Below are 15,750 nucleotides of genomic sequence, written 5' to 3' on the forward strand. Positions count from 1 at the left end.
ATAAATAGATCTGAATTTTCATGTGATCTGAATCACCCAATCTTGACTCATACACAACACTGCCACCATCTCTCTCCACTGCTTTGAAGTGGATGCGTTCCTCACATGTTTAATTTCTGGGCTAATCTGAGAGAAAGCATAACCTTTCCTGGACACTGGGTGGAATAAGGAGCAAAGTGGAAAGAGGATTTCATTCAGAATTTAAGAGGCTGCAAATCCCAGTGATACATGTTAAATGTCCCTGGTTTTGTCATTAAATATTCCAGTTCCATACAACATTTGCAAATAAGACAGGCTCATAAAAATAGAGAAGCAAACTTCCTGATATTTGTCCATTAACAATATTTCTGTTTATATTCAAGTACAACTTTTTATTCTTTTACATGTAAATACCTTCATGAGTTGCATGATCATTGAAAATATTAGATTTGTAAAACCTGAGGCAGTTTATTTATCTGGAAATTCATTTCCCCAAAATTTTGCTACATCCATGGAAATAGAAAAAAAAAAACAAACTTCATCAAGGAAACCATTTTAATTTGATAAATGCTATGGTTTCATTCCACATTTGAACACTGAACTGAGGCCTAAACTTAACAATGAAGTGTACTTCAAAAAGAATGAGATGTAACTCTACAGAAAGCAATAGTGACTCAGGTAAAAAAAAAAAAAATTAAATTATCCAAATTCTTCTTGTTCTTACCTGCATATCTTCAAGCTGGCTTTCCAAAGCTGCTTTTAACACTAACAATTCTTTTCCCGCCGTTTCAGCATGTTTCAAAGCTTCTTCTAATTGTTGCTTCTCTTCCTGCAATGATGCAATTTGAAACATTCAGAAACAGTGGCCAGGCCTTTAATCTGACAAGTAAAAGCTGTAAAGTCTTCACTCTGGCCTGTTACTGTTTTCCCCAGTCCCAAGGTGTGACTTGGTGCCACTCTGGTTTTTGATGGGAAAATCTCTCCTACACGTCAGCAAACTGCATCCTGCTTCTTGACAACCTGGTTTTCCTTACCCTTTCCTATGGCATTGTCCAGCCTCCCCTTGGTCAATTTTTATTCTACAATGAACACACTGCAAAGAGGAAGACTACTTAAGGGGCTTGTTTTCTAACTTACCTCATATGTCTTTAATTTTTCCTTCACTGAATTTTCTTCTACTTTCATATTCTCAATTTGTTTGTGCAGCTCCTCAATTTTCCTCTCTAGCTCAGTAAGTGTTCTCTTCAATTGTTTATTTTCCTCAATCAGCTCTTTGACTTGATTTTCTACACTTTTTCGCTCCTCTTGTGCAGCATTTTTTTCACTTGCAAGGACAGCAGCACTCTAGTGAAAACAAATTACATCATGCTTTAAAAAAATATATATTTGATGCTGTTTTCCAACAGGAGTTCCATAAGGCATCACAGCAAATACAGCTAGGATATAACATTAAAATATCAACAGAGACTTCAATATTTAGCATTTTTTCTCCTTGGGCATATGAACAGATAAAGTAATATATGACACCTGAACAGTCTCATGCTTGTCATCTAATATTTTCACCTTAACATCTTCCTCTTTATTGCCCTAAAATATTTCATTACCACATCCCATTGTTAGGTAATTCCAAGTAAACTAAAAAATTTAACAGATAGAAAAAGCCATATGGATCTTTAAGGAATAACATATTTATGAAGAGTGTCTTCTACAACAACACAAAATTTAGGCAGCATCCATGCAGCTACTGGTGGGGCTGCAGAGTAAATGACAGATAACATACAGAGATCTTTACACTACATAAACAGTGGTGGCTCCACTTGTATTGAATACAGAGTTCAACTTGTATTCAAAAATATACACTTTTTTTTTCAGAAACTCAAATCAATACATAGCACAAACACAAATTATAATAATGAACAATGCATCACAGCTTGAGGCACTGGATTTTTGACTTTTTTTTGCAGGGCAGCTGGCTGCAGCAAGTTACTTTTCAGAGCTAATCATCACCTTGCCACTTACCCTCCAAAACACCCTACCATTTACTGTGGAAACCACGTGTGGAAGTATCTATCTATATTGTTATAATATCTATACTCTTGTAACACAGACCAAGTATGCACTCATAAACATTTAATTCTGTAAAGAGCAGGAAGAATTTCATCTTTGCTCTCCACTGACTTTTCATTCAGGACCCCTCCAAAGAACATAAAAGAACCCAGGATATAATGGGTGGTTCTTGTTTCTGGGCATTCAGGGGCTGATACAAAACAATACTCTGTACAAAGATCTGGTTCCCAAGTGGAGCCCCACTGTCTTCTACACCAAGACCTCAAACAACAGCAAGAACATCAGAATAAACATAGGAATCAATCTAGACCAGGATCCTCCCTCATGGCCATGACTGATGCTTACAAAAAGAGGAAGAACAACTATGAGGCAAGCCATTCATCATTATACACTCCCAGCTCTCACTGGTTTTCTTCCATGAATGTATCATCCATTAATTTCTCTAATCCTTCTCAAATCCTTTTATACTGTTGGCCTCTACATTATCTGGTAACAATAAGTAATTACACATTCATTACTGAAGCACAACATTTTTTGCACGTGAAATTGTGTTTATCTGGGTGAGAACAAAAGAAATCCTATCAAACTACTCAGAAACTATTTTGTGAAATATTTTTTGAAAGCATGAAAATCACTTTGCATTTACACTATTTTTGATTGTCGCTCCTTTTGATTCCCCTCTCCTTACCCAAAAGGAATAAGCAAAGTTATATAAAAGGGTGTTTACAAAGAATGCCCTCACTAGACTGTTTTCTAGCAAGCAGCAGCTTTAAAATCATGCAAATTAGATAAAGCAGTAACTCAGAAAACACTCAGACTGTCTACAGGGTCAATGAACTTATTATACAAAAACTGGCAGCATAAGCAGGCTGACAAGTTCTGGTCTTTTGAAAATCCTGAAAAAACTTGTTCTTCTAAACACATGACTGGTTAAAAGCTCTGAAATAAATCTCTGTTGATGCTTTAAGTTTTCACATACTTTCAATAGCATTTATATATTCCTTTAATTTTTGCTTTCTGCAAGCAGCAAAGTTTTACTAATTAGCAAGCACTCTACCAGTGGCTCCTTTTAGTCTCATTTCTCCTTTCTGGAGCTGAGTGAAAGCAGCTGAGGCACGCTGGGGAGTTCAGGGAAAGGAATGTTGATTTGTCTGTTCTTTTTCATCCAACTGCCTACATGGGGCTGCACAGTAAGAGAGGACTGCAGTAGACCCACATCAGACCTGGAGATTCCACTACATCAACCATGGTTTGCTCTATTTTCCCAACACAGGAAGCAGTATTTACCTAAAAGTGGATGCACACATGCACAAAAGGAAACAACTCAACAACCCCCCCCAGAGATCCATACACATAAATAAACACAGAAGTAATATCTCTCTATATATATTATTTAACCTAAAAGGTTCAAAATTAAGTTCAGACTACACTGATGCCATCATATCTAGAGATCTGCTCCAGCCTGCTTTTTATAGTATATATCTTATGATACAGACACTAACATTAAACTAAACTATTATTTGCTCTCCTTTTTCACCATATATTTCAGAAAGTTAGCAGGAAGTTAGGCGAATACATGTAAAATGTAGAGAAGCATAAAGAGCAAGTTGCAAGTATTGTCTTCATTAAGATAATTTAAAATCTTGGAAATAAATTGGATATATAAATAAAACCTTGCTAAAGTTCCAGCTGACTGAGTGACCAGCACTTAGCCAGCAGATCTTCACAGGGCTCTAATGACCTTGGCATCATGACAAAGGTTACACCTCCCAAAACAAATTCTCTAACAAGCTAAGGACAAAATTCCTTTCTTTCACACACATATACTTTTACAAGATGGTAGAAAACTCTCTTGGTATATATAGAGTGCTGCACTGTGTTGGAGTTGGAGAGTGAACGCTTTTCTTGTAATCTGGGGAGAGTACACCGAATTTTCTTCGCAACGTGGTTTCACTGTACACATTGTTTCAACATCTTCGAAGTTGTTTCAGACAAGACTGAAAAGAAACATAGGAGTATCTATCTTATCAGTTTACCCTACACAACTGTACTACACACATAAGGCATGGAAGATCACCCTGAGGATATTGTTCAGGAGGATACTAGACAAAACAATCCAAAAGTATCTTCAATTTGATAGTGAAGTTTAAACAAAGTAAAGCCATACAAATACAGTTTAGATGTTTCTTGTGTAAAAAAAGCACACGTAGCATCGTTTCTCCAAGAGTCAAATCACACAGCTGGGTTTAGACAGTAAAAAGCTTATATTCATTTTTCCCTAGAGCACTGAGAATTTCATGCAGAGCTTCTTCACTGGCACAAATGAAATTTCTGGATTATAAGAGCTTTTGGCAACGTATGCCATACCCTATAGGATATTACCACAGAAAGTTAAAGTATCAAAAGTCTCCACAGCTCTTGCCTTGTATTCTCCATTGTTAGTTCTCTCTGGCACCCCACATTACCTTCTACCTCCCCTCCAGGCCTGCTCTTGGGAAGACACATGAACATGACAGCAAAAAGCCTAGGGATCACTGGAGAGCACACACAAAGCAGACAAGCACTGAAACGCAGCTCTGACAGTCCTTGTAGCAACACCATTAGGGAGAACCTGGTGGAGAGAGATCCCTGTCCATATATTGAACACTTACATAAGGTTCAGGCCAGCAGCTATCAAACCATACAGGGCCACTGATGACGCACAAAGGGATTGCTGTGTCCTTTGCCAGTGGAGCCCCTGCACACAGGCAGGGTGCTCCTGCAGTCCCACTCAGCTAGCAGGCAGATTACCATGTACAGAGCACAGGTACAATTCAACATTGCCATCAGGGATGGCTCACTATACTCTGCAATAATCTCCCTAACAAAACATGGAAGTAAAAGATATGCAAACCACTGCACTGAAATGACAGTGAAATGACTATGTATGTTGATAAAGTCTGAATGGCAATTGCTGTGCTTCATAGGCTAAAACTGAACGTGGCAACAACAAGGACAATTTAAACTGTCCTACAGTTATTTGCCAACAGTCAGGGGTAATCTCTGGGGTTCTGCCTACATGAGCAGGGATGCATATTTTCACTAAAAATTCAGGGACTGACTTACACAGTCAAAAAAAGGAGTTGACACCTGTTTGCAAAAGCATTCAATTAATGGGTTAGTGATGAGGATGAAAGAAGAAGGAAAACTGAACACTGAAGGGGTAGTAAGTACAAGCGAGGTAAAAGCCAGACAGGGAGAGGTTGTGCTGTGGATCCATTTCCCTCAGTCCACATGTGACTTGTTTGTAATGGTGCTGCACATAAACAGTGTGAATTAACTAATGGTCCTCAAGGTTTAATGACATGACATCAATTAATGGCTCCTGTTGGTGCCCATTCATAAATCCTTTACATTTATCTATTTGGGGATGTTGGAAAAGTTTTGGCAATTATTTTAACTAGGTTTATATAATTTAACCCATGGTAACAGAACTAGGTGAAGGTCACAAAGTAATAATTTAAGTTGAATATAAAACATTAACAGACATTGTTAATATAAGAACTTTAGTTCAAAGAATTGTGGATCAGTCTCTTCAGAAAGTTTAAAGGAGATTATGCACATAAACATACAGAGCACAAAACAGACAAAACTGGTTAAACAAGATTCTTGTCAACAAAACCTGGAATGAAATACTCTATATTCAGACATATTTGCCATACAAAGGAAAAAAAACCAAAAACCAAAACAACTCTGCAAAACCTCAAGCCCCTCAAAAAACAGGAGGAGAGGGGGGCAATTTTATCAAAAATTTAATCGGGCTCCTTTGGATCTTAAAATTAACATATGTGAATCCCAATTTTGCAGTTTCTTCCCTATGATATAGAAAATGTTTATTTCTTTTTAGTCCCACTTACTAGCTGTGGCAGCATGTTTAGTAAACCAACTTGTTACTGTTACTATTTACTGCATTGTATTACAGAATTTTATTTATATAAGTAAATACCCTATAGCATTTAGCTTATTATGCTTATTTACTTGCATTTGTTTTGTCTTTCCTTTCAATCTGCCTGTCCTTGCTCTGTCTTCCAGAGCCTTCAGTACCTTCTAGTCCCTACATTTGTAGTGTTTTACATTCAGATATTAATCTCCTCAATCTCTGAAGGAACAATACCTTTCTCTTAATAACCACATCATTTGAAGACTTCTTAACCACACTCATATCACCTTCTCATTCGTTACCTTTGAATCCACTGAATATTTTATTATACTTTCTCAAATTTCATCATGCTTAAACTCCTGATTAAGACTACATAAGGTTTATCAGCAACATTAAGCTACAGAGATTAGGGAAAAGGAGCTGGAAATGAGTTGCGAATTTCTGGAAAAAGCTAAGAATAAGGAAAAAGAAGCTCGTCTAGAAGAATGAAAACACAATTGTACAGAAGTTCCCACAGTACAAAGTCCTCTGTGACTGACTGAAGATAAGCTTCTGCATTCTGATGTCATTGTGCCACAGTACACATGCAGTAACTTTACCTATTAGTCCAGCAGGGGACACAAACCAAATAAAACAAGTTATCAAATCCTAAAAGAAAGATTCACTGAAAAAAATCTGTTTCTGACCACAAAAATAGATCATACATGGCAGAATATAATCCATAGTGTGCAATACCACAGACTTTTTAATAGTTCTCATACATTTTAATACTGAAGCTTAAAGGATTAGTCAATTAGCTTGAGAAGTTAAGAGTTAACAGCAGAAATGAGTGAAGCAATAAAAAGACAGGAGAGTTTCACAGCTAAGGTACCCAAAACCAACCCTAGAAAATCTGGAGTCTGTTGTTGTCTCTGCCAAAGACCTCCTGAGGCAAGTCACTCAGCCAAATCTTTCCAGAGCATCAATAACTACATGCTCCTTAACTTCCCTAGTGTCTGAGACACTGGGGCCTGGTTTACATAGATTTGAGTGCACAGTTGCAACTAAAGTGAGCAAAAATTGTACCCTAAATATACCAAGGACTTTATAATGACTAACAAAGTTAACCTAGGTACTTTAGTTTGGACATGCAACACTAAAGGATCCTCTCAACACTAATCTCTCTACCTCTTAGGTTCCTGTATTTAATACAGGGAATAACGTTACTCAGAAGATGGCAGGGAAAAGGAATGTTGAGAAAAGGAATTAAAAGTCTGTGAAAACATGTCTATAATTCTTTCTCCAGAAGATGTTTTTCATAGTATGTACAAGCTCCATTTAACTCCTAGCAGATGAGAAGAAAGTGAGCACACATATATTTACATACATATATATGTGTGTATATTGTTTGATTTGGCATGTACACCTGATCTATAAAGTTTTACCTAGCACAGGTCTGCTTATCTGAGCCACACAGTCACAGCTGCTGGAGTTTATATGCATGTGGCATTTGGTTTTCAGCTCTAGGCCTATGGAACATAAGGGAAAATCAGCAGTAAAATACATGTCCCTCACCTTTCCTCATACCCCTTTCAGGCATTTTGCCTAAGAAATTAATATAATAAAGCTTGGGTTTGTGTCCTTGTATATAGTTATATATGTGTCCAGAAGTATTTTTAAACATATTAAATTTAGCCATTTTAACTTACAAGTTAAAATAAAACAATAAATATTGTTCCAACTCCTTTGTTGCAGAAACCTCAGTAAAGCACATATATTTCTACAGTATTCTACTCTGAACTTTATTACAAGCAGTGAACAGATAGTATAAAAGGCATCAAAATCTTTCCCACTACTCATTATTGTGTAAACCCAAAGAAACTGGATAGAACACCAAACAAGGTCCTTGAGATGCAAATGAAATGTTCAGTTTCAACCTGCATACAGAAAAAAATACTTTCGAACAGGAATGCAGAAAATATTCTGTGGCTCCACACCTTTTTTTTTTACCACACCCTCAACATTGGCAAAGACATGAGAGAGGTTGTGTAACTGATCATTAAAAAATAGTTTTGGCTGACTTCAGTGTTTTAGCTGGTGAAACTCCCCTTTGGCAGAGACTAGACACTATGGGATTCTTAGAGCCCTTTTACAAAATAAAGGAAGACTAAAGTGTATGGAAATTAAGTATCTCATCTGCCATGTATTAGAATCATTACATTTTGGCTAAATCCAATGTTGATCAGGCAAAAGTCAGCAAATTCTTCTAAAAACCTTTACTGGATTTCTTTTCAGAATCCAGTTCAACTGCATATCAGGAATTGCATGTCCAGTTCTGGGCTCCCCAATCCAGGAAGAACATTGAGGGGCTGAAGCACGTAAAGAGAAGAGGAGCAGAGCTGGGGAAGGGTCTGGACCATAAGGCTGATGAGGAGCGGCTGAGGGAGCTGGGGGCTCAGCCTGGAGCAGAGAAGGCTCAGGAGTGACCTTATCACTCTACAACTCCCTGCCAGGAGGGTGCAGCCGGGTGGGGGTTGGTCCCTTCTCCCAGGGAACAGAGACAGGATGGGAGGACGTGGCCTCAAGCTGCACCAGGAGAGGCTTAGGTTTGACATTAGGAAGAATTTCTTCTCAGCCACCATGCTTAGACACTGGAACAGGCTGCCCAGGGAGTGGAGTCACCGTCCCTGAAGGTGTTTAAGGAAAAACTGGATGTGGCACTTGGTGCCATGGTCCAGCTGACATCGTGGTGTTCAGCCATAAGGTGGACTCAACCACAGAGGCCTTTTCCAACCTAATTGATTCTGTTATTCTGTGAAAATTGTTTCAACCAATTAACTGTTTGTTCTTTAACAGCCATACTTGAAGAATAAATCTCCATTCAAAATGAGCTGGCGCACAAACTGAAGCTTTTTAATGGAAGTAACAGATTTTCAAATATTTTTTTTCATATTCATAATTGTGCAATCTAAGTAAATGACAGGACAATCTTGCAATATCTTCTGAAAAAGGGAAATGGTGTCGCTGCTCACTTAATTCTATTCCTGGTGTAGAATACCTCAGGTATCAAGATACTGGCTGTTGAAACCAGCTCCGAAGACTCATCAACCTTTTTAGGTTGATGCTGGACTAGTTTAAATTCTTGAACTACACGTAAGAAGTTTCATGTGGCTTCAGTGATTCATATCTACCCAGCTCCCTCAGATGATCCAGAGGCGGTAGCAGCGATGGAAATATCAAATATCTATTGTCTTTTCCTCTTCTTTTTTTATATAAACAAAACAGTTTAAGTAAAACTAGACTCTGATTTCCTTAGGTAACATGCAGGCGATTTCCAAAGAAAGAAAAAAAGCCCTAAACCATTCTGCACCCAAAGACTGACACAAAGGAAAAAAAGTGAGTCTACAGTGAGTCTCCACGTAGAGACAACTCATTATTAGCTCTTCTATAAAGGGAGCTTCTGAAATCAGTATTATTCAGCTACACACATCCAGTTTTCAAAGCTCATGAATGCAAATAACAGGTCTTTATTTCTGCTTGTAGTTCTGGCATTTTTACCCATTGTTTACCTTTAGGCAATTCTTCTGACCCCAGACACTATTTCTTAAAGCAGTTGGAAGCCTTAGGATGAATAATAGCATGCATAATTAAATCTCATATCGCTACAAAAGGAGTACCAAAATTCCTTAAAATGGAGTGTTAGGCTACCAACACACCCAACCCATCCTACCTACTGCCCAAAAAAAGGTAACAACAAAACCCTGAAAAAAAAGCCTCAATGGCTGCACTTACTCTTTTTCTACCTGACAGGGATTATAATAATTCTTCCCATAATCTCCAATGGAGGCCTAGCCAACTTTAACTCACGGCTATGCCTTTGGAAGTTCACTATTATTAGTTACCTATTAAAAGGATCGGTGACTTTTTTCCCTTTCTTTGCAAGGTACACTGCAACCAGCTTAAATTCTCTGCTGTACTTCAAGAGATTATTCAGTAAGCAAGTGCAAAAATTAACAAGCGAGTCGGACTGGTCTCTCATTTCATTCCAGCTAGAGCCACTCTATAACTCCTTAAAAATTTACCGGTGACAGCTTAGAGAAAAGGTTTGTTTTCTTAAAAGGTAATTTTCACTGCTTGAAATGGTACCATGTCTTAAATATTACTTCCAAAACTATTTAGGTTTTCATTTATGAGATGTAATGAAAGATTTAAATACCTACATTTCAAGACTGAGAATGCAGCCCTCTTTTACACAGAGCATATTAAACAAAATTTTCCAATTAAGGCATGACCTAACGTTTATATAAGTTATAAAATTCAGGGCCAGGAAAGTATTAACCTCTTAACCAGTACCTGCATCAATGTCATGTTATCCCTCTGGCTATGTATCATGACATACTCAGATTGGCTTATACTAACAGTCTTTTGAAGGTCAGAAGTTGTTGGATAGACTGGAGTAAAATATTAACTAACTCTGTGTTCACGTTGTTCCCTCCTGTTTGACAGAGTCAAATACTTCCCATACATACACAAACTTACACTCACGAGAAAAATCACCTGAATACATCAACTGGCTTCTGCTAACAAGGATTAGAGATTCTCCTGATGGCATTAAAGAAGTAACTGGCGGCACAAGCGCTTGCAAAGCTTCAGAAACAAAGAAAATGAAAAATCACACAAACCCCCTTCCCAACCCAGACTTACTGAAATAGTCCTAGCAGAGGAAGGGCCACAATAGTTAAATGACTATTTCAGATAAACTGGATTCTTTTTTTATTGTCCTATAGATGTGGTCCAATCCAACTCAAACAGAACTTTGCAGGACAGTTTTGCTGAGAGGCTTTCTTGACTCTACATACAATATAAAACCCACTAGCTGTAGTTTCATGGTACTGTCTGCACCCAAACCCACACATGTATCCACCAAATAAATGGAGGAGTAAACTGCAAGGAAATGAATGACTGGAGGAGGTGGAACTTAGAGACACAGTCACCAACTTATGCATTCAAAGTGCTTTAGAGGCACGTTTTATATTCTAGTTGACAACACTAATATTCCATAATTCGTTTGGTACTTCATTAAATGGGTCCTGAAAACATGCATGATGCTATTACCACCTTCCTTTCCACACACAGAACAGACATGTTGGGCAAAACAAATCCAATTTGTCTTCCTCATATACAGTTCTAAAATAGGTGTTTCCAATAACAATACCTATTTAAGGAGTGTCTGCAGCTTACCTTCCATCACTTCTGTCTGCATACCCTCCCTCTCTTTCCCCCACCCCATCTGTGTTTGTACCACACTGAATATCAATCAGAATCTTACCAGGCTTTTAGAAGGCTGGTAAAAGAGGGCAGAAAATGAAAGAGGGAGAGGGGTTAGGTCATGAAAGATGAAACATTGACTTGGACCACTCATTCTACCATTTGACTCTGTAAACAGTTTAGACCCGTTACCAACCAGCTTCTAGAACTGAAACAACAAAGTGTTATTTCAACATGACAAAAGCTGCCTTACACAGGCAGAGGAAAGAAAACACCCACCAGTGGCATTTCAAATCCTAGATTACCTTCTCTAAATCTTTTTCAATTGTTGTGGATCTTGCCTGAGGTGAACATACCAGCCTCAGACACAGCATTCAGGATGTAGATTCAGATGAGTTATGGATGTATGGATGAGAGTGCATAAAGATGTTTCCATGCCCAAGTAATTAATTTCTTTTACTGCTATCAAGACCATGGGTTTTTAGCATGATTCCTCATAGCACTGAGATTTTACCTCAGCTTGAAACAAGGCACTGGGTTTTTTTTAGATATATATATAATTTTACAGTTACATACACTAAATCACTTAAAGTACCAAAGTGGTTTTGCAATGCTCCACACTTATACCTTCGCTTTTCCCTGAGTAACTCGGCTAACCACTGTTCACTGTACAGTATTATTCCAAAACAGCTTCTCAGAATATACTAATTTAGTTATGTTTCATTTTACATATCAACTAATTCCAAACCATTTCTATAAAAAAAGACATACAGAGTATATCTCATTTGGAATGCTTAAGCCAGTTTTTAAGTTTCTGCTCTACATGGGAGATTTTTATTAGCTTTGAGGAAGACACTTCATATTATCAGGTTAAGTAGAAAAAGATTCAATAGTTACTTTCCATTTCAAAGTTCTTTACAGTTTGTGCTAGATTCACCTAAATTAACAAGATGGGAAAAACCCAAAACCAAAGTTTCTTCTCATGTATAATACCAGAGATTTATATTTTTTTCTTATCTTAAAGGAGGACCGTTTTAGTTCATAAAATGTGCAGAAGGTAACCACTGTCTTTTGCTGTTCCTACATTTGCTCTGGTAAAATTCCTTCTCTTTAATTATAACATGATCATATATAACACACACATGTGTTAATGGTAACATGATCACAGGCTTCATTGCATTCTTAAATGCCTTGATAAATTAATCAGTGCTAAACTCTGAGTGTCTGTATTATCAGTCTGAGAACAAGGTCAGACATATGACATGCCAAATGAATCAGTCAAGGTCAGGCTTAGATAAGCCTCTTCCTAACGTGATGATTACAGCTTTTTCTGAACAACATCATTTGTTCAGCTAGCTTCTCTCAATACAGATGCAAATTTGAAGTGCTGTGCAGTTTCAAACTGCCCTCCTGAGCTGATACAATTTCAGTGGAATTAGAACAGTATTAGCTGCAATGTACTAGAACCTTTTACCTGCAGCATTACATTCCAAAAGCTATTTCCTAATTTTACTGAAACAGTGGCACTTCATCTACAGTGATAGAGCACTCATGGTTAAAATAGCACAATCCTGGACTGTTGTCTTGTAGAGTCAGATAAAATAATAGAAATTTTTCTACGACATTAAAACTGGAGTAGAATTCATATTAATCTCTGTTCTAGCACTTGCAGTTATGAAGACATTGATTCTTAATCAGAAAGACATTAATTTTTCAATTTATTATTAAATTAAAGGTAATTATTATCCCACAGAGGTATGTCATGGAAGAACAAAACTTCTCCTATTGTTAAATGGAAATAGTCTGGTCTCAGTCTCAACAAACAATGAAGTAAAGAATAGACACAGCCATCTCAAAACCACCACAAGCAAAAGACATAACACAAAAATAAGTTAAAATGGTAAACTCTAGCAAATAAAAATAGTATCTTGATATTTGTGACTTTATTTCAAATTCTCTATTTAAAAAACCAGAAACCAGATAATGACAACAATAAAAACCCAACAAAAAAAACCAAACCAAACTAGCACCGTGTTAATGAGCATGAGAACAGAATCATAATGACAATGAACTCTGCTCTGTTCTTCTATCAGATAACCCTGAATATGTTTCTAACATTATTTGCAAACAGATCTATGTGGCATTCACATAGGTTGGCACATTACTTGCCAACCTATCTGACACCTACAGCAGATGAAAATTCTGTTGATTTAACACTGGCATAAAAACTACTTCCTTTCCCCATGCTAAAACTTCCTTAACAGCCCATACATCACAAAACACTTTTATTCATTGTACCAATCTGGATGATTTAGAAGCAACATAAGTACAAACACTCTTGAACACAGAGGTCCTGATACAACTTGATCCATCAAACATCCGTATCCACATTTTTTGTATGACAAACCACTACTACAGCATTTACACTCTTGTTTTGCTCATCAAATACAACAGAATGGCCCTTTCCACTAATCTCAGATGTAGGTTTCTTGTGTCCTGCCATCAGGTATGAATTTTTCCAGCTTGCACTAATATATTAAAAAAAAAATAGGCCAAGTAGCTTCAGTTGTTTATGTCTCCTGGGTATTTCAGATTAATTATTAACCAAATAATGAACAATATATATAAGATCACAGCAGATCAGTCAGGAAACTTCCTGCAGAGAATGGTTATACCCGCCTGATAAATGATATATCAAATTCAACAACAAATCTCAGCCAGCAGGCATAAAGATAAATATAAAGATAATGCTGTGCTTCAAGAAATCCTTGAGTACAAATACCAGCAAAATTTAAAAAAAAAAAAAAAACCAAAAAATGAAAGAAAACACCACCTTCCAATTAAACATGTTAAAAGTTTTACTTCAAATAAACAAAAAATTCAACTCAAATGGGAAGCGAACTGGTACTCAGACCAACATTAAACAAGTAAATTTCACTTTTGTACATCTTATTAAATTTACCATTAGACAGACCATGTCATGCAAGTAAATAAATGCTATTTATAAATATCTCTAAGCCACAGCAACCCAGTCATAGAGCCATTTCCCAGACTGTGTTATTGTTATGCCAAACAGACTACTCTTTCATTTCTTGTCAGTCGTAATTACAGCCCATAATTGAAATACAGTAAATTACCATGCACTAACTTTGAAAAGATGGTTCATTGAGGTTGAGCTGTCACTACGATTACTGTGTAATAAAAAATGATAATTTAAATGTTCTACTTTTCTCTCAAAGAAAAAAACGAATTCAGTTCATGCAGCTCAGACAAGTCAAATATCTTCATGATGATGTAAAACAAAGAGAAACAACACATTTAAGCAAAGCTGAACAACCTCAAGTACAAGTCCTAGGATGTATAAACAAACCAGAATTTATAAAATATTCTAACCTTTGAAGAGGATTGCACATTTAAAACAAACCTTTAAAAGGATATAATCTTTTGTCAGAATTCAATCATACAATACCTATCCAGCATCTTCCACATGAGCTCCTACTTTGCACATAGAGCATGTAAAGCTTTGGAAACTTCTTTCCAGCTTCAAGCTTTATTTTCCCTCAGTTCTGCGTTACAACCAGCAGGATAACTACAGCCCACCTGAGACCAGTGTAGGTAACAGACATAAATTAGCATGGATATCTCTAAGCATAAAACTGGGCCTACAGTTCATATTGGTGAAGCCTGGTTTGCCTGCAGAAATATTCTCAAACATTTGAGAAATAAAATGAGGGAATACAGAAAAGACACAAAAAGCTGTCGCTGTAAAAAGAATGTTCAAAACTTTAAGAGAATTGTCCTCATACCAAAAAAATCTTTCAATATGTTCCTACCTGCTGTCTCTATAAAGAAAATTTCACAAAGGACATCTTTTGGAAAACAATAATAAATACGCACATCTGAAACTGTTCCTATTCTCCCTCTCACAAAGACTTCCTGCAGACACTGGAAGAGGCAACTCCTTCAGTTCTGTTTTCTTCCTGTCTGATTCAAAACATCCAAATCCCTGCTGTTTTCTTGTGCTCACATTCCTTTGACTATTCAGTAAACAAGCATAAGTTCCATAAATGAAAAGGACACAAAATAAAACACAAAACCCTGCACTGATATTGAGACTTTGAATGGGCAAGGTGGAACAATGCAGCCAGGGAACAGGATATGACACAAGAAGCTGAATGTAGGAACAGTGGGCTGCAAAGAACTGCAGAGAATTGCTAGAAATTATCTCAACAGTATGACTGGTAAAGCACACTGGTGCTCTTCAAGGGCATCCTCAAGGTTTTGATGACTCTACTTAACCCACGACAAGCAAATGGTTCTCTGCACTATACTCCCAACTATTCTCCCTCAAAGTTTGAAATTAAGCAAATGCAGTAAATAAGTGCTTGAAGAAAGGACCACAATTTCAGCTGTGACAATCAAAACATGAGATGCGTATGAAATAAAACTTAATCTCAGCAGCCAAGAATCTCCTGGCCTAAATCTTGCCTATTTTGCTAAGAAAATAAGAGTATCTGAAAGCATCTGGTTTACAGCAT

The 15,750-nt window shown here is 37.1% G+C and overlaps 1 protein-coding gene across 5 annotated transcripts in view; it reads right to left on the bottom strand.

The window, feature by feature from the left end:
• The window catches only part of CGNL1 (cingulin like 1), a 52,651-nt gene that overhangs the window by 15,732 nt on the left and 21,169 nt on the right, over positions 1-15,750 (bottom strand). For all 5 annotated transcript variants that reach the window (XM_084213983.1, XM_084213982.1, XM_084213980.1 and 2 more), the window contains 2 exons: positions 1,117-1,323; positions 704-808 (listed from right to left, as the gene is read on the bottom strand). In XM_084213983.1, coding sequence (XP_084070109.1) covers positions 704-808; positions 1,117-1,323 — 312 coding nt within the window. The remainder of the gene's footprint in view (positions 1-703; positions 809-1,116; positions 1,324-15,750) is intronic.

This window comes from Fringilla coelebs (assembly GCF_963513975.1).
Source record: "Fringilla coelebs genome assembly, chromosome: 12".
Lineage (NCBI taxonomy): Eukaryota > Metazoa > Chordata > Aves > Passeriformes > Fringillidae > Fringilla > Fringilla coelebs.